Genomic DNA, 20,167 nt, shown 5'->3' with positions numbered 1-20,167 from the left:
TCCCTCTCTATTTAATATCCCATTTGGAACCTGTGGATATTCTCTGAGGTGACTAGGCTACTTGTGAGTGCTTAAGCAACTCCTTCTCAAGATAAAGCAAGGTTAGCACTCTCTCTGTCATAACTCCTCAAGGCCTCAGGATTGCTCCTTTAATCTTACAAAAGCAAACAAGAGGACAGAAATAACCCGTCAATTGTTTAAAATTAAAATGGCCAACAATAATAAATAATTGCCACATAGCTTGAGGTCAGGGTCATAATTTATTGGAGGCCAGTCAAGAATTTGAAACTTTCCTCTAAGTTAATTTTTCACATCTTGTTTGGATCCTTAGAGCTCTTGCTTCCAACAATGAGACCATCAGATCTCTCCTTGCACATGGTCTTCTTGTTGACGTGCCAGGCATGCAGGAACGTGAGGTTCTCTCTTCGTGGTTGGGTAATGAGGATTCCTTCCCCCCAAATCTGTATTTCAAAATATTTGAGCCTACTGAGATTTTGGATAGTTCTCTTATCTTTCATGCTCTAGTAGCTGTATCAGTGGTTGCAAACAACAACAACTGTATGCTGGATAATTTAAATAGAAAAGGAGCCCTGACTGGTGTGGTTCAGTTGGTTGAGCGTCATTTCATGCACCAAAAGGTTGCCGGTTCAATTCCAGGTCAGGGCACATGCCCGGTGTTGCAGGCTCAATCCCCAGTAGGGGGCATGGAGGAGGCAGCCAATCAGTGTTTCTCTCTCCCTCCTTCTCCCTTCCTCTCCCTCTAAAATTAATAAAAACATACTTTAAAAAGAAACAGAAAAGGAATTTTTTGGAAGGATATGGGCTGGTTCAGAGCTTAGCTAGGAAAGCTGGAGAACCATCATCATTACAGGAAACAAAGGAGGTACAAGGCTTCGCCCAGGATGCCACCTCTGGGCTCCCAATCCTCCGTGGCCACCTCAGATGATCTCGGAGGGCCCTGGTGGCTTTGGGCAATTCTCAAAATTCATGACCGCAGTTTGGAGCATCTGCTCACCACACTGAGGCCACTTGACCCACCCTTAGATCACAGGACTGCACTTAACTGGCCACACCTTGGCAGCCAACCCTGACCCTTTCTTCTGCTGTGCCCCTCCCACTGATCTTGAGGTTTCTGCCACACAGGAAGGTGTCAGGATGCTGAGTGGCCAAAAAGATCAACTGTTCATTATACAGACCCCCATATGCTTGACCACACTTTCCGTCCACTGGTTGGCCAATCAAAGGTTGGTCACCCGTGTGAATTTATTTTGCCCAGCGCTCACATCACACACTGATCATCAGTCTCAGGCCTATCACCGCTTCATTCCCCTTCTCACCCTCCTTCTCTTCTCCACCCTGCTCCACCCACCCAGTGATGGACCAGCCACTCTCCACTCTCCTGGCTGCTGTTCCCCTCTTCTCCTCATCCCTCAAATATCCCCTCTCCCCTCCCCCCCACTTTCCAGTCTTTGACTCAGCTTTTATTTCATGTAAAATGGAAGCAATCATAAGGGAATCTCTCCTTGCTCCTAACACCCATCTGTTAATTCATCTGCCCCATATGTGCCTGTCTCTCACCTCATACCAGCTGAGGCAGCCCCTCCATTTGTTCAGGGGCCATCCAGCAATTGTCCCCTGTCATATATAAGCCACAGTGGCCTCCTTGCCAGTCTTTGGACATTCCAGGCACAACTGTTCCTTCGCTCGTTCCCGGATACCTTTGTATCTTGCCCCCTTCCTTCCTTTAGGCTTGCACTGAGAGGGCACCTCGTCAGTGAGGCTTCCCTGACCACCCCAGTTAGTGCTGCAACTACTCTCCCTCCAAGTCCGGCGCTGCCAATCCTTCTACCCCTTGGCAAGTTATCTCCATAGCTCTTATCACAATCCGACCTGTGTGTTTGCTTCTCTCTGTCTGTGTTTTCTGTCTCCCTGAAGCTGCAAGAAGGAAAGAACTCTTGTAGAATATAAGCGTCGTATAATTTTCCAAGCTGGATGTACAAGATTTCATGTGATCCGCAGATCAGCCTAGTGAGATGGGCAGCACAGAAGAAACCGAGGCTCATGGGATCTAACCTAGGCCCCAGGTGGGCATGGCTGCTTCATGGGGTTCCTGGGACTTGTAGTTCCGATCCTCATGGAGTTCCTGCCCCCCACCCTCAGCTCCCCCACGATGGCTCATGTTATATCAGTGAAAGCTGAAAGCTTCAGGGCATTAATTGCTGATAATTTTTCATTGCAGCATTGATGAGAAAACCCCCTATCTGGCTTTGGGGGCTGTGAAGAACATCTCCCTAAACATCTCCATCGCCAACCTCGGTGATGATGCCTATGATGCCAACGTGTCCTTCAACGTTTCCCGGGAGCTCTTCTTTATCAACATGTGGCAGAAGGTAAGGAGGGCACCCCGAAAGAGAGCGTTTGGTCCGTCTCGTGCATTTTCTGACTTGCATCATAGCTCAGAATGTGCAGTGATTCTGCAAAGACTATTTTGTTACGTGGAGTGTCATTTGAGACTATTAGAATTTTTTTCCTCCTGGACTTAGAAAGTATGTTGGTACAGCCAGAGAGAAAACTATAAATACCTCGAGTGTCAGAGCAGTGTCAGTGTCTCCCACCCTGTTGTCCCTTGTGGAACCCTCTCCATACAGTTTATGTCTGGTCTCTTCTCCGCGATGATGTGGCCACTGTCTCCAGCACGCGCGTGTTCAGAGAGCTTTAGTGTTGGGTCAGTAGTTGTGAAAAACCAGATAAGAGATGAGAAGGGATTGCAGCTGAGCGTGCTTGTTATCAGCACTTGATGATTTCATTCGAGGGTCATGTTCATCAGCCTACACTTCGGCATATTTATTTGTTCCTGACATATCTGAGGGAATTGAGGAAATTAAATGATCTCCATGAATTGAGTGAGCTTTTGAGAGAGAATTAATTTATTTGAATGAATTGGGGTTTAAATAGCATGACTCAGAAAGGAGAGAGGAGCTGGGAGCCTCTCCTGCCGTATAATCTGCCTTGATGGACCACCTTTGGGGAGAAAGGACAGGCCTTCTGGGTGGGCAGCAGGAGGAATGGGTGGGTTTGAACAGACCTTACTCCACCCCGTGGTTGCTCTAGCTGTTGACAGCGGTTCTGATGGGAATTTTTGCGGCTTTTCAGAGCATTTATAGCCTTGAATCGCAGTTGCTCTAACTGTTGACAGCGGTTCTGATGGGAATTTTTGCAGCTTTTCAGAGCATTTATAGCCTTGAATCGCAGTGGCTTGATGTCCATGTTAAAATGGAACAAAAATCACTTTCTGAGGAAACCGCTCACCCTGCCTACAGATGACCACTGGGTGTACCGTCAAACCCGTTGGCAGCCTTATTTCTGTTCAAGCACATGTCCTGTCAGACTCAGTAGTTCTGGCAGGGTTGTGCCAATCTTGCCCAGCTTAGGGGGCAACTGAAGCATACAGAGCCATCTAGCATGGCAGTGCTCCAAGAGCTTTCTCAGAGGTCACCTCAGACTCTGAGGTTGAGGAGCTCCAGGGTTGGGGGAGGCCCCCAAAATAATTAAGAAGGACTGCAGGAAGGGCATCCTTTCCATTCACCTTCTACGCCCTAGAAATTGGCCCTGGTCTAGGCCCTGCCCCAGCAAGAGAGAACCAAGGATCTGTGGGGTTTCAGCATCTCTGGCTACATACAGTGGGTGAAAGGCATGTCAGCAAGCAGTTAAGGCACAAGATGCCAGCTGCTCTACAGGTGCTGAGAAGGGGCTTGGAAGCACAGATGTGACAAGGTGAAGCAAGTCATTACTGCAACTGATAGTCTTGGGTTGGCCTAAATCCTTAGATAAAGGCAGAGGGTAGATGGATGGGTCTCTGAAAAGTTGGTGTCAGCTAGTGTCAGCATGGCAGAGCTAAGGTGGGTGGGTGGGGTGGGTCAATCTATTTGGGCAGTGAAGGGGAGAGCTGGGCTGGTACAGGGGTGAGAGGGCAGAGGAGAGGAATCCAGCAAGATGGAAAGGGGCTGCCCATGCGGGACAAAGGGCCAGGAACGTTCCTATGGGGGGTGACCTCAGGACATTTTAGGAACACTGACGCCTGCTGTCCTGTGCTGAAGTTGCTTGTCTGTTAGGAATCCTGCACTCTTGGATGTCTCGCATGACCGAGAGAGAGAAATTCAGAGACGGGGCTGGGTTCATTAGCACATCTCCGTGCTATTCTGATAGCATGACTGTTCTGGTGCACATGGAAACAGACATGAACATGGACAGTGTAAGCTTCAAGTCAGCTGACCTGTGGATACAGAGGGGACACAGAAGCTTGCACTGGAGTTACAGAGGAGGGGTGCTGGGAGGGATGGGAGAACAGAGACAGACTCCCTGGCCCGGCTCTTCTCCATAGTAGGAGTGCTCTCTTGGTTTGGGTCTCCCAGATGCCAACTTTGAAGCAAAGACTTGAGGGCCATTAGCTTATTTGGGAGGTGCAGAAAACACTGGTGGGGAGGTGGGGAAATGATACAGGCAGGTGGAGGCAGCTAATGAAGAGGGTGCCGTTAAATCAGCTGCTGCAGTGCATGATGGGGTTTAATCCCCAAGGGCACATCTGGGAAACAGAGCAAAATACAAACCTCAGGGGTGAGGGAGCTGGGGGATTGACCCCCCTCCCAAAGAGTCAGTGCTTGAGGCCTTCTGGGGATGTGCATTCCCCAGTACTCTTGTCCTCTAACGTGCATGTGCAGAGCAGCCTACCCGGTTCTGGAAAATGCCCTCAGGTGCAGAGATGCAGACGCTGGCAGTTGGCAGTGGGCGGAGCCCCATGCAAGGTGTGAGGCATCTGAGCAGCTCACCAGCATCTGCTGGAAATGCACACAGCGTTGGAAGCACCACCAACATGAGCACCTCACGTTCGGGGCTTCCAGAAGTTGTAAATTGGCCTAACAGAACTTCACTGTGGGTCTAATGTGAGAAGGCAGGTGCTATAAATTGGAGAAAGGGCCAGATGTGGGACACTGGGAAGCAGCAGAGAGTGGAAAAACGGAGTGTTCCAGCCTCATCTAGCTCTCATCAGGGTCCTTGGTAGTCAGGTGGGAGTCTCAGCCAGTGCTGCCAGACTTCCTATTTTTCAGTAAAAGCCAGAAATCCACATTTTTATGTGAAATCTCATGACTTTGGCAGCTCATTAAAATGTTCTTTGAACATTGTACGGGCCAAACAAAACATGTCCACGGACCACATCCAGTCCATAGGCCACCAGTTTGTGACCCCCAGCTTAGCTGTTTTCCATATGTTCGAGTCCCATTCTCGTCCCTACCTGTGTGTCACATGGGTCTGTACTTCTGGTAAACCTAGTCTGTCTGCAGCCTTGACTGTGTCTTGCGTCCATCCCTGCGTGGCAGACAAACCAGCCAAGAGATTGGAATTTGAGGGCATCAGGTGTGAGTGTGTTTTGAGGGGAGGGAGGTGGTCAGGGAGGGTGAACCCCAAAATGCCCATGGAATATCTGAAGCTAATGATGTTTCGAAAACCATTTTCAAGCCAGAATGTTTGTAGTTTGTAGTGATTGCGAGAAGCTGCTAAGCTGGAGTTTTGATTCTAGAAGTTCTTAGAGGAGAAAAGTAAAATACCAAGCAGAGGAATTGGAGAAGAGCACAAGTGAGGCTCTGGCTACTGCTCAGATGCAGGGGTGACACTGTAGCTCAGTTTCTCACGTCATTGTGACCTCAGACCAAGGGTCTTCTGTCTGCACCTCAGTTTCTTTCTCTATAAAATAAGATGTGCTGAGGATTAAACAACGCCTCCAATAGCTCATTCATTTACTCAGAAAGTGTATATGGATCACCTACAGCAGACCACGATTAAGCTGAGGGAGAGGAGGGAACAGAGCAAGGATATAGCACAAAGTGTGTAAGCCAGAGGGTATTGACGCTTCCTTTCAAGTAAAGACCCGTGGTCTTAACAAAAGACTGCATGCGCGTGCACATGTGTGCGTAAATGCGCTTACATTGTCAAGAAAGAGACGGTGTTAAAGTGAACATATTTTTGCATTTAACGAATTGCCTTTACTTAAAAAAATACAGTTACGTGAGAATTCACGTGAAACATAGTAAATATGTGTCAGTTCAATAAATGTTTGTATTTGCTTTTGTGGCTCCTGTTTGTTTTTAATCAGGCTTGTTGATTTTTTTTTTTTTCTCCCGCATTTACTTTTAGCTAGAATATTGGACTATTTGGTTTGGGGACGTTGACTTTTAAAAATCCAGATATATAATGGCTCATATATGTGATACATGCAGTAAATAATATCAGAGTTCAGAGAATGGGAATGAAGTGCTCCAGAAGCAATGGCAGGGCCAGGCCCTGTGTATGGAAGGTGGGGCAAGGAGACGACTGGCCCGAAAGGCCACAGGGGTGTGGCCAGAGGGGGAACCCACGTTCCTTATCAGGAGGGCACCGGTGGGCCCAGCTGTGTTTGACTGAGGGTCTGGACTGAGGAAACAGAAGGGCAGAGGCTGGAGACGACATCTGGAGGAAGAGCCAAGGGAGAGGAAACAGAGATGTCAGAAGGTGAGGTTCGCCTTGGGATTGCTGGAGGAAAGAGGCCAGTGAGAACGGGGAATGACATTCATTTTACAGCTTTCAGGTTAGCGCTGTTTCCGCTGGTGATAAGTCACCGAATTCGGCTCATGAGCTAGTCGTTGCATCGCCTTCTAACCTTGAGACTGAGGGATGGGCCCTCTGTCCTTTCATTTCCTCCCATGGCAGGGCCGAATGTGGGAGGTGGGACAGTGTTAGAAGTTTCTGGAAGAAAAGCCCGGATTTGCTCTCTCTGAGGAGTGAGTGCTTTGAGTTCCAATGTCAAACGAGGCCTCCAAGTTGGCCTTGGGGGCGGAAAAGCACCAGGTCAGCTCCGGCAGCTTTTAGGCGGCTGATCCTTTACAAGAGACAGAGAGGGCTCGTAAGTTTGTTTTTCTTGTAAAGCGATGCTTCATCTCTATCTACCTTGACCATGGAAAGGGTGGTCCCTTCTCTCCCGAGTTTCTCTCTTCTCACTTTCAAAGCACATCGCAAAGATGGTGCCAGGCGATAAAACTGATCCGTTGGTTTCTAACCTGGGTGGAGCAGGAAAGACAGACACTGACGTGTTTGTCTCCCTTTGTATCTGTGGGAGTGCCAGGGCCTGTTGTCAGACAGAACATTCCCCACAGAAGCAGCAACCGTACATAGCAACGAAATGAACTGTATTCAGCGGGGCCGGGAAGCCAAACACTGCTCCTCAGAAGGGTTCGCTCAGAAATGGGTGCACCCCACCCGTGGTTGTGTAAGCAGATTTCCAACAGCCTTTGTCCCCCTTCCACTGCTCTGGTTCATGGCAGGAACTGATTTTCATTGTGTTCTGCTTTCTCCGGTGTCTCTCGTCAAGTTAATAGTAGCCCCGAGTAAAATGCAACCCTTAGATGTTTATAGTCATCTCTGCTGGGCCATTAAGATGATGAATGAACTCACTGCTCGCCCTTGTAAGAGAGCCCTGAGGGTGGATATCGATACTCAGAAAATAATAAGTCTTTTCCGCCCCTTTCCTGTCTTTAATCCAGTGCCCCAAGCCCCCTGGTGACTTTACCTTGAACTTCCTGCCTAATGCCAGGCAGAAAAACCTCACCTGGCTCCCAGCCCATCTGAGGCTCTAATAGCAGCGAGCCCTTTCTATTGCGCAGTTGGGTTGGTGTTCCCATCAGGCCTGTCAAAGGTAAATCCCACGGTCCCTAGAGACCTGTGGCATTTCTGAGTTGTTTCTACAGGCCCTGACCTTCCTCTCCATGAGGTAAGGGTGAACCCTGGTGGTGTTGCTCAGTGGTTAGAGTGTTGCCCTCGCACCAAAGGGTCTTGGGTTTGATTCTCAGTTAATTGCACTTACCTGGGTTGCAGGTTCGATCCCCGACCAGCGCCCTGGTCAGGGCATGTGTGAGAGGCAACCGATCGATGTATCTCTCTCACATCTCTCTCGCTCTCTCCACACTTTCTTCCACTCTCTCTAAAAATCAATGGGAAAAATATTCTTAAGTGAGGATTAACCAAAAAAAAAATTCTTTATTTTAAATTTTTAAATAAGAGGGTAAGGGTGGGTGGTAAGGACCGCATACCCCAGCAACTCCAGGTTTGTTTTCCTTTCTTCACCTGGATTACCTGTGGCCATTGAATTGGCATTCTTTGGCCATGCAGCCGGAGAGATCCTAACCCGGAGTGTAACTGTGCCCGCGAGAAAAGGGCAGGGCCCTTCCTGTGGCAGCCGGCAGCGAGGAAGTGGTGGGGAAACCCAGATGTCCATTTCAAGTCACAGCGTGGCCCCAGTGTTTCACCGTGGGGCTCAGTTTTCACATATATGAAAAGCTTCATTTGTGTATTCACCACGTTTGGAAGGAAGGCTGCGTTTTGCTTTAGAAATGTCAACAGAGCTGTAGCTGTGACAAGGGTCAATTAAGAAGGCCCTTTCCCAGAGCTGCAGGACTTGGGCAGATCTCTGGTGGGGGAGCCTAGAAAACATGTGTTAAACCTCTGGATGGTTTTTTTCTAATGAACTGCAAAACAGCAATTTAATAATTTCCTCTTCTAAGGGGAGAAGGGGAGTCTTGGATTTTAAATTGTTTTGGTAAAGCAGCATCGCACCTCTTAAAAAGAAAGCCATGGAAATGGCCTGCTAAGCTAAGGCAAACAAAAGAAAACTAAAAAAATCCAGAGGAATGGAAGTGTCTTAGACTGGGTTTCCCTGAAGCAGATCCTGAGATGAGGGTTCATGCCAGGTGGTTTGTGAGGGATGAGCTCCCCAGGGAGACAGGCAGGGAATGGGGGAGCAGGACAGAGCAGGGTACAATCTCAGGCAAAGGACCACAGAGGGTGGCTCCAGCCTGGTCCTGCAAGGGGAGCTCTAAAGTGCACACAGCACCATCTCATCTCAAGGCCTGGAAGCTGGGCTTTTTGTTCCCCACAAGCACCACTTACAGAGGATAATTTCCCAGGCACTTTCCACCTTTTGAGGGTGAGGTGTGGACAGAGTGGCTCTGGTAGCCTGAGGTCAGGCCTCCGAAGAATGTCGACAGATGCTGGCTCTTGGAAGCAAATGCAAACTGAAGCCAGAGAGAGGGCATATCAAGAGGGTCCAAGGGGATCTGGGGGGACCACTGAAAGAGTTTGCTACAGTACATTTACCATCAGCTGGTTTTCTTTGTGTTCTGAAGGTTATGTTGCAAACATATTGACCAAGATCTTTGAACTCTTGAGGTTCTTGTGTGATACTCTCAGTGTCGGTGGCACACAGGGTACTTCTGCCAGCATCTGAATGAGGGAAGCCGCAAGCGTAGGTGCCCATGGAATTTCACAGAGAACATGAATGCATAGTTGCAACCCATTGCAACCCAGCTTGCCAGAGCCGTCTTTTCACCCCTCTGAAGCCAGACTTACAAATAGTCAAGGTTTCTGTAGCCCTTTGGTGCGTGATGGCCACTGGTGTTTTTCTTACCCAGGCACCTGAGGATAACTAGCCAGCCTGCCCTTTCTCCTAAGCAAGTGGATTAAACAGCCGATTTTAAAAATCAGTTAGGAATGTGTTTGGCTGCATGTAACAGAAAAGCCAAGTTTTAGTGGCTGATCAGAATGAGATTTTGATTTTTCTTTTGTAACAATAAATCTAGAATTGGATCTTTTGAGACTGGTGAGCAAGTTCACGATGCCATCAGGAACCCAGTTCCTTCTGTCTGGCCGCTCAGCCTTTCTTCGTACATGATGCTTCTTGGTTTGTACATTCAATACTGCAGCTGCATTCGGGTGGCAAGAAAGACAAGGCCAGGCTTGCCCCTTTCAGAAAGCTTTCCCGAAGCTCCATTTAGCATTTTCCATGTCCATCTCATTGGCCAGAACCATGTCACATGGCTACCCCTGGCCGCAAGGGAGGCTGGGAGATGAATTTTCTTAGCTGGGCACATTGCCAACCCAAACTCACTCAGGTCCTGTTACTGGAGAGGAAGGGAAGCGTGGCCATGGGAAGGGATCAGCAGCCACAGCAGAAATCTGGGAGAGGTCTTTGGGAAGCACGCGTCTCTGAGATACTCCGCAGAAAGGGGAGAGACGGAGAATGAATCACAAACAGGAAAACGATTAGCATAATTACTCTCTTATTTCCCTTTTGCCAAGGATCTTTCAGGCTCTGCATGACTGCATTTAGGATTTTTTAGAAGTCATCCTCCAAAATACCTTTGCCCCCTGACAGCCCTTTGCTCAGAACCCTCCAGCGACTTCCCATCTCGTTGTGAAGCTTCATTGTTTACAAAAGCTATAAAGCTCTATAAGACCTGACACAGTTGCTGCCTCTCAGAACACATCACCTACTGCTCTCCCCCATCCTCTCCACTGCAGCCACAGTGGCCTCCTTGCTGTTCCTTGCAACATGGTAAGCTTGTTCCTGCCCCAGGGCCTTTGCACTGGCTCTTCCCCAAGATATACACATGACCCACTTCAAGCCCTTCTTGTCTCAGCTCAAATGTCACCTGATTAGAAATACCCTACTGTTCTACTGTTCCAAACACTCCCATCTCATTCCTTCACCCTGATTTTCTTCATAAAACTTATTACGACCTGACATACTATTTGTTTGTTGCTGATTGCCTTGGTTCTCCCACGGGACTATAAGCTCCATATAGTATGGAATGACCGTATTCACTGATTCATCCCAAATACCTACAGCAGCGCCTGGGATGTAGTCGGATCTCAGTACTGTTGAGTGGACAAATGGATGAAGGATGGCTATAAATAAAGGATAGTTCTATCTTTCTATTCCCCTTACGGTTACTGTGTCAGTTATTAAATTTTAGATTACACTGGTAGTTGTTAAGTTGTTAAGCTGACTGCTCTTTTTAAACAATGCAATGATTTGGAGAGGCATGCTCATTTCTTATCTCCCTTGAAAAACAAACCACCAAGAATGAGAGAAGTGGAGAAATGCTACCCCCACCTGGTGATAGAGTCTTGCTGTGTAGGATCAGGCCTGTCCTGGTGTGAGCTCAGTCCTTTGGTGCTGCAACTCATCACTAAGGGGTCAACTTTGGGTCTGGGCCTTTTAGGGGTGACAGCTGATGGACCAGGCCATGCCCGCGGGGTTCCTTGTACTCCCTCCACGTTGGAAGTCAGCCGCTCCCTCCTGCCAGAGCATCCTTTGTGCATGTGGGTGGGAATGTGAGCTGCAGTCCCCTGGGCTTGAGTGTCATCATCTCTGCTGTGGGTTCTTTACAAGAACCAAAAGGAATTAACATCCCAAATTTCTGTTTGTGTTTGGATCTGTTTCTGGATTTCTCTGTTCTGTCTCCTGATCTGTCTACCTCAGTGTCATGCCATGAACTTGAAGTGCTGAAGCTTTATAAGACAGTTTAATATCTGGAAGAAGTTTCTCCTTTAGTGCTCAGCTTTTTCAACTTTTTCTGCCTAGTGAGTGTCACATGCTTATTTCAAATAAACCATTCTTGCAAGCTCAGAAACATCCCATTGCCACATGGTTGGAATGATTTTAAATATGTACTTTCATTTTGGAAGAACATGTATACATCTTTCGGTACATGTTCTGGGTTTGTTTAAGAATCTGCTGTCTGTTTCCTCTTTTCCTCTTCTGTCCCTCAGAAGAGCAGCAGCATTTCCTCCACTCGGATCCTCAGGTTCTAGTTATTCCTGGGTACTTGCTGTTGTAAATGGGGCCCTTTCCCATTATATTTTATGGCTGCATGTTATGTGTATATAAAAAAAAAAGCTTTCAAGTTTGGTATAAGTTTAACTGGTGACTTTACTGAACTTCTACCTTAGTTTTTGAGTTTTATTAAGCGAGGCCTTCTTGGGTAGAAATCCTCTCATATGTAAGTAATGATTTTGCTCCCTCCTTTCTAATATTAAAATTTCTCTTCTTCTGGACTAGCTCTCTGCCTCGCACTTGAAGGTCATGGAGCAATGGCAGGCTTAGCGAAGATTCTTCTGGTCTCCACTGTAATGAGCGTGTTGGTAGCTGTCAACCTGAGCTCCATAGTTGGTTAATCATATTTCGGAAGTGCATTAACACGATGGATACTGACAGCTCGTCAAATATGCTTTCCTTCTATGTCTAAGATTCTGCCCAATCCAAAGAGGTTTCATGCATGAAAAGGGATGGTCACTTGTGTTAGCATTGTATCTAATATCCAGTTCATTTCTTTTGGAACAACTACCCTTTTATGCATATTCACATAGTACCTGTCTAACTTCTACAGTAAAAACAGGAACATAAGAGGTTTATATCGAACCATATTAAATTGATATTGTTATAGGTCAAAAGTAGTGAATGTTGGCAATTTTAGACGGTTCAACCTAATAGACTTTCCCACTTAACTTCAAACACCAGCTTAATCAATTGAATTTTCTCAGACTCTCTTAAATGCTTTCCATACCTTAGAAAGCAAACCCATGATTTCACCGATCAGTAGGCTAACACTAAAAACCAATTGCATGAGTGCTGCTATCAGAGATTTACGGTTCTTTATTATCTCCAGTTTGATTCTGATTTTGACTTCGGTTCTGATTTCTTCCTGGAGCTACAACTGTACTGACATTCCCAGTAGAGTTAGGGTCACCTTCTCAAGCCTGAGGCACGGACCGGGGTGCCTGTGGGAGATTCAGCCCCAGGGACATGAGGGTTCTACTCTAGTCCTTCCTCCAGTTGGCTGATGTCGCCAACAGTGTTGGTGTTCCGCCCTGATCCCCTCCACTCCCTTCCTGCCTTGTGTACCCTCCACCTGCACACACATACTCCACTTTGGTTCGCTTTTCACGCCCAGCATCTGTGACTCTTTTTGGAGGACTGGCCTCAGGCTACAAGAGCCACTATGAAGAACCACAGTGCTCCATCCTGGGCAGCCCTTGACCAGCCGATCACTGGTGCGGATGTATGAGAGCGGGCACCCCAGGTCAGGACAGTTCTGGGTGTAACATACTCCAGAGCTCCCCTGTGGGAGCAGCTGAGTCCACCCTCTGTGGGATTCAGCCTGAGCTCACATCCTGGCCTCATTTCCTCCAGGCCGCTATCCTGCTTGCCCCACCCTCACTGGTCCCTCTGGGAGCATATTTTTTATGTATCTTTAATCTCAAATCCTCATCTCTGGGTCTGTGTCTGGGTACCCAGACCTGAAACAGATAGGCCCCCTTTTCATAAGTAGGCTTTGTTATAACAGCAGGAGCTTCCCAAATTAGTGATCTGACCAATCAGATAGGTTTTGATTTTTTGTGTGTGTGACCACAATCTTTTCCCTGAAATGACCCTGTTTGGAGTACCTTACTTTTGTAACACAGCCTACTATAAATCTACTTTGTAAGTATTTGTTCTGAGTCATTTTGTTCTGAATGAGGCCCAATCCAGTTCAGTTAAATGGAAAGTTTTTGATCCACTGGGACACTGAAATTACAACTTTTCGAAATTACCTAATAAGACTTAAAAGATTGCCATATTAAGCTATTCGTATTGCTTCCTTCTTTTGACCTTTTAATAAGATCAATTCTATTTTAAAAGCTCCGACCTCTACTTGGTTGTCGTGTGTCATTCTTTTAATATGTCGCTGGACTCAGTTTACTAACACCTTACGTAGCATTGATGTGTCTATTTTCAGAAACAAGATTTGTCTGTAGTTTTCTTTCTTGTGCGGTCTATGTCAGGTTGGTGCCAGGCTTTTTCTGGTATTTGCAACAACAAGCAGAAAGCTTACGTTCTTTCTCCTCACCCTGGAAATTACACAGCGTGATCATAGTGGCGGGCAGCAGAAACTAACCCTCACTGGGGCACTTGCCAGGCTCTGCCCTCAGTACTTAACCTTTACCAACGCATTTAACCCTCACAGCAACCCAATGGGTATGTCCAATTATGACCTCAGTTTTCCTGATGGGGAAACCAAGACTCAGCAAGGCTAAGGAAGAGCCACAGCGGGCACCTGGGCGCAGACAGGCCGACTCCAGCGTGCCCACTGCGTCTTCTTTGCATAAAGAGGCTCAGTTATGTGCCTGATGCAGTGTGCTGGCTGCCCGCGTGGCTCTGTGGCTGCTCCCCTCCGCAGTGCCAGGGGCTTCATGAATTAGATCTTTCTCATTACATCATGACCAGTTTTCTTGCGCGGGAGGCAACGGGCAAAGGAGCATTGATGAATTTTCAGGGACAGCTGCAGTTTGTCTGAACAAGGCGCTCTTCAGTATCCCCAGGGTGCTGGCACGCAGACCCAGCTCCCCACCAGCTCCTCCTGGAGCTCGCTCTCCTGCGGTGCCTGCATGTCTCCACACTGGATCCTGGAGAGCTTGGCAGCAGCCTCACCCTGGGGTTTTCCTCTCTGGAATGAATTTGTCCCCAAGTGAACTTGGAAGGAAGACCACACATGAAAGTCTTGTCCTTTAAGGCGGTTGGGAAAGTGGAATAGCACAGTCCCTCCTGTTTGGACATCTACCTGTTGAACACTGGATACTTGGAAGAGGAGATGCTGGTGGCTTTGTGTTATCAGCACAATGGGTGTGAAGGTCTTATAGACACCAAGGAAATTGGTAGGGTATTGAATGATTGATTATTTTATATAACTGCTGGAATCTTGTGACATGTTCTAATTTACGGGTGTACAGTATGCAATGGGGTGATGCTGGGTTGTAGAGATAGCTGCATTTTCCATGGGATAAAACCTCTTATTTTTGTTTTGTTTTACTCTAAATAAGTCAAAGGCAAGTTCTATCAACAAGAGACTGAATGAATAACACAGGTCTCCTTGCTTGTGCGGTTTAGGACTGGGCCTTGGACAGATAACCATTCATGTATATTTTACAGGTCTAAAGGAATTACTTCTCCTCAGAGTACTGAAGGAACAGATGGGAAAGTGGGCGCTTAGAATGGCGTAAATGGCTTGACTGTGAGCAGGATCACAACTCCATTCACTCATTCGGCAAATAGAGATTGTTTGTTTAACATGTAGGGGGCATGGGAGATACATGAGGAAAACAGACATAGGCCCTGCCCTCAATCTGCTTACAGTCCGTCGGGGAAATAGATATCTGAAGAGCTCTTCATGAAGTTGATTGTAACTGTGGTAAGGGAAACACACTTGGGTGCCAAGAAGATTTTCCTGAGGTGCCGGGGGAGGTTTTCAGGACAAGCAAAGATGCTGGGACTGGAAGGAACACAGGCCGCTGCAGGGAAAGGCAGTGTAGCTAAAATGGAGTGAGGAAGTGAGCGGAGAGCCTGAAGGAGGCTGAAGGACTGGGCAGGGCCAGGTGACGCAGGCCTTGCTGGGGCCCACAGTCAGATGTCTGCCACAAACAGCAGAGTGAGACTGTGTGTGTGTTTAAGCTTAAGTTTTGCATTAATGTTGGAGCCTCCAAGTATGTTTTAAATGCCATAGAAAAATGTCTATGTACTTATTTGTTATGAAGTTCTAGTCTAACAATTAAGTCTGGGGAAGAAAGGGTATATACATTTATCATTTTTTTCTTACTTTAGAAGATGCTCCCCCCCAAAATAGCTGTCCTTCTGAAAATAGAAACGTTTTAATTGAGGCCAGAATTGTCATCATAAAAGAACCATTTACACATTTGATTATTGCTGATGGTCGTTAGCCAGTTGATGGACCCAAGCTTTAAATCTTTTTTTTTTAAGTTCTTAGTTTATTAATCATCTTATGAAAAATCTGTAGTCCCCCCAGATAAAGCCACTGAAGAGTCTTTACTTTACTTCATCTGTCGTCCCATCTCCAGCTCACTTTTGCAGCACCAACGTTGGCCTTTGAAGACCCCTGACTTCATTCTGTTCTTGTGTTCCTCTCTCTGTTTTCTTGAGGTCATTGTCTTTTCGTACAGGCCGTGTCTTACAAGTCTATGTCTGGGTTCATTTTTCTTTGCATAATCCGAGGAATCATAAGCCATGCCAACCCAGCTGTCTTGCCATCACTAGAATGGGTTCTGTATCCAAACGCAAAGATGATATCTGGTGTGGTCTTCTACATTTTGGCCAGTTTTTCCTGAATTTCTGTCTTGGGCACTGTTGCTTTCCCTGTGTGAAAGACACTGATGACCATTTGTTTCCGCTGAAGTTGTCTGTTGCTCATGAACTTCCTTGTCCTGAAAGTCACTGTGTCGTTAATGATGGCAGCCGATCTTCAAGCAGCTGGGGAGGGGGAAAAAAAAGTCCAAGCTTTAAATCAGAGCCTTGTCCTCGGAGGACAGAAGCTAAGGCTATAAAAGACCTAAAAGGTTACATTTTACTTATAGGACAAGCCCCTGGAAAAGGGAATGGTCTGTTAAAAGTCACAAAGCCAAATGGCCTATCAAATTGTTGAAGAAAAGCAAATCTAGGTTCAGAATAATTCCTCCTTTCTTCGGCTTCTCTGAAAGTGTAGCCCGGCGCAGGGGGGCACTGAGACCTCCAGCCCGCTTCCCGGCTCGGGGTTACGATGTGTGTTCCGTGAAGCACCCGCCCTGCCTGCTCTCTGCTTGGCTTTCGGGCCGTTAGCCTGCACTGTTAGTCTTGGCTTTGGGAAATAGGTTTCTTTGACTTGGCTGGAGGCATACAGCAACCATTTTATTTCGCTCGCGCCTCCTGAATTAATTGGGCACCGAGAGGAAAGAGTCTGCATACTGAGCAGCTGGGCTTGGTAAAAGGCACCGTTCACCCCGCTTTCTAGTGCCTGGCTTGCTCCTCGGGAAAGAAGGAGCGTGATGTCAGGGCCGGGCCCAGCGTGGGGTCCCCCTTGCCTGAGGCACCCATTCCGCCTCTTCCTAACGGCGCCTGATGGATGGGGCAGCAGAAATGAAAAGGTGGATGGAGGGTCCAGCAGCTTCCATGGGATGGGCTTGCCGTTGGGGGTACAGTGGAAGTGCAGGATGGAAGTAAGGCTAGAGGACGTGTGGTTTTGCAGAGCAACACCCCAGGCAGGTGGCCCTGCTGGGCCTGGCTCAGCGGTTGAGCGTTGGCCTAGGTTCCAGGCGATCGGGGTTTGATCCCCAGTCAGGGCACATGCCCGGGTTGTGGGCTCGATCCCCAGTCGGGGGCGTGCAGGAGGCAGCCAATCAGTGACTCATCGGCGATGTTTCCATCTCTCTCTCCCTCTCCTTTCCTCTCTCTGAAATCAGTAAAGATATAAAAAAAAAAAGAACCCAGACAGGTGAATTTCTTACACTCTCGCCCTCTCTCCTCCCCATTGCACACATGCCAGCCTGCTCTGGAAGGGCCATTTGTCCTTGAGAGTCTTGCCTGCTGGCCCTTCAGGCTGTCAGGGTACCTCTTCCCCGCGAACCTCTGGAAATCTCCCTCTCAGCCTCAGTTGGACTGTTGGGCTTTTGATTCACCTTTCCTCACAAAGGAGTCGTTTTCAGACCTTGCCTGTTCCTGAGATTTGCTGCCATTTGCAAGGCCTGAAATGAGAATGTGATGCAGGTGGCTTATGGGAGCCAGGTCCCAGGAAGGAGGGGAGAAAAGCCAGCTCCAGGGTGTGATTTTGAGGTCCCTGCTGCTAGCGCCTGGACCTTTTGAGAAGCATATAAAATAAAAGCCCCCCCAAAAATGCTCACCTACCAGATAGGAGACCCGAGCATTGCTTTGCCAGCTCCCGGTCCCAGTCAGCTGAGGGCTGCCTCTGAAGGAATAGATCGTCCTGCCCTGGCAAGGGGTGCAGTTGAATGCAGTGTCCACAGAACTGTCTGCCGTGCCCGAGCGAAAATCAGAGCTGGGCCGGAAGGAAGTGATACAGGGCATCTGTGGCACATGCTAAACCCATTTCCTACCCCAGTCCCAGCCCAGACTCCCACAGCCTGAGTTCACCCTGCGAGTGCTTCCTGCCGTTGAGCAACAGCATCAGTCGGCTGTTCTGCTGTATGAGTTTCTGAGATTTCCCCTAAGCCCACGGGGAAGACAGTCTGCATTCTGAGAACAGGTGAGCAGGTAAGAGTTTGTGTTCTGGAGGGAGGTGGATGGGGCTTCCTGATCACTATTCTTGACACTGGGTATAAATTAAGAAAAAATTTAAATGTGGAAATGTCTCAAAAGTGATGGCATTTAAACTGTACTGTGCAGAAACCTTCTTTTAAGCTAAACAAATAAACTCCAGACTTTAAGAAAGGTAAATAAGGGATTGATTTCTTTAGTCACAAGGTTTTTTCTGTTTACAAAAGGATTAATACTGAAAAAGATTAAAACATCTTAACAGAGGTCAGTTACAATCCAAATAAAAAGTTAAATGTGCTTCAACAATTCATAAATATTTAGCTAAGGAACAGCTTTACCAAGGAGCTCCTTTCTGTGTGAGTGGGGCCTCTGTGAGTGACTGCACCTTCAGCAGGTGAGGAAAACACTTTGTCTGAAGGAGCTTATGAAACACCTTTCTTGTTTTTATTGTGTTTGTGTTCTTCTGACATTTCTTTCTGTTTGCGGTACCCTCGAGTGCTTTGAAGGTTAGGGGACAGTAAATGAAATGGATGGCCATTTTTTGTCATCCATGCCCGAGTCGGTATGTTTTTCTGTGTTCAAAAGGTCATTGCTCAGCCCCCAGGGTACACAAGTATGAACTGAATCGAGCGGATGTCAGAGTTTCTTGCACGTTCCACGTGTCCCCTGGCCCCGCCTTCCCTTCTGTCTATAGATGGGCCTCGTCGCATGATCTCACCCCTCAGAGCCTCGGACAATCCACGCTACTGTTCTGGGATTATATTCCTCTTTCTCTCTAACTTGTCTCTTTTCACCTGTGCATATCAGTTCTACCTCTCCTTGGGGTTTAACCAGGAAAGAAAGGTTGACCTGAGCTTCTTAGAAAGTGGAGTGTGGACAGGGGTGTGGGCAGGTGACAGCATCGTCACTGCTTCCCCTTCCTAAGTGCTTCCTATTAGCTGGGTGGGGCTTAGATAACTCGCAGGCGCCCTTATTTACCCTTCACAACAAGCCTGTGTGCATTACTGTAAGAAACTACCCCAAAATGTAGTGGCCTGAGACAACCCCTGCTGAGTATTGCTCCTGACTCTAGGAGGAATTAATTCTTCAGCCGTGGGCCTGGCTCGGCTGCCCTTGGTTGACCTCGCGCAGGTGGCTGTGGTTAGCTGGCAGGCCAGCGGGGGCCCAGCTGCTGCCTGGGGCAGAGGTGGCAGCAGAGTTGTGGGCTTCTCAGCCCCCAGCGGGCCAGCCCCGGCCCGCGTGGCTTCGGCAGGGTTCCAGGAGAATGAATAGAAGTTCCAAGGCCTCTTGAGACGAGGGTTGGAACAAGCAGAGCATCGCTTCCGCTGCATTCTGTTGAGCAAGTCACAGGTCCTGCCCAGTTTTAGGTGGGAAAATAAAGTCTGCCTCGTGATGGGAGGCACTGCAAAGTCAAACTGCAAAGAGGTGCGGGTACAGGGAGGGATGGAGAATGTACTGGGGACAGCGTCGTCTTCCCTCTAAGTCCTGAGTTTGAGGATCCTACAGGGAGGGAGTGGAGGGCACCACACGGGCTCCTCCAGCCGGTTGCTTGAGTGTCCTCACAGCATGGCGGCTGACTTTCCCCGGAGTGCACCAGCCGAGAGAGCCTCCCCTGTGTATGGCCTTTTCTCAGAAGTCACACAGCATCACTTCTGCCACACTTTATTCCTTAGAAGGGAGTCACTAAGTCTGGCCCACAGTCAAGAGGAGGGGACCCACCTTTTGAAGGGAGGGGTATTAAATAATTTATGGCCATACATGAAAGGCACTGTAGCTGCTCAGGATGGATGTTACAGACTAATAAGTTAGGTACCGTGTGTAAAGTGCCTGCAACAGGAGTTGGCGCTCATTAAAATCCAAAAGAATCCCTTGGCCCTCCATGGTCCAGCAGCGGCATTCCCAAGTGCTCAGTAGCCTGAGCACCCCTGCCAGACATGCGGTGATTCAAGTCACCTTTACAGTTGAGGACCTGAGGAAATTAGGTCAGCTCTGAGACTTCTTCAGATGTAAGGCATTCCTTTATGGGGCCCAGGGGGCCAAAATTCTTTCTCAATTGGGGTTGGACTTTCACACATATCCCGCTAAAACCTCTTGATGAGAAACTCCTGACCCCCCCTTTGGTGCTTGGAGCTCGTGGCTGCATCTCCTTCCCACTCGGGAACTGGGCCCCAGAACTGTAGCCCAGAGGCCTGTCCCCTGGGCTGTTCTCCGGCCCACCCTCTGCTA

The 20,167-nt window shown here is 48.1% G+C and overlaps 1 protein-coding gene across 1 annotated transcript in view; it reads left to right on the top strand.

Annotated features, from left to right (window-relative positions):
* Positions 1-20,167, top strand: part of ITGA9 (integrin subunit alpha 9) — a 227,934-nt gene that overhangs the window by 144,687 nt on the left and 63,080 nt on the right. The window contains exon 18 of the mRNA XM_087824862.1: positions 2,240-2,390. Within this exon, the coding sequence (XP_087680988.1) occupies positions 2,240-2,390 (151 nt within the window). The remainder of the gene's footprint in view (positions 1-2,239; positions 2,391-20,167) is intronic.

This window comes from Miniopterus natalensis, chromosome 15 (genome assembly GCF_054644295.1).
Source record: "Miniopterus natalensis isolate mMinNat1 chromosome 15, mMinNat1.hap1, whole genome shotgun sequence".
Classification (NCBI taxonomy): Eukaryota; Metazoa; Chordata; class Mammalia; order Chiroptera; family Miniopteridae; genus Miniopterus; species Miniopterus natalensis.
The sequence above is the reverse complement of the archived record's forward strand: the minus strand, read 5'-3'. Positions and strand labels throughout refer to the sequence as shown.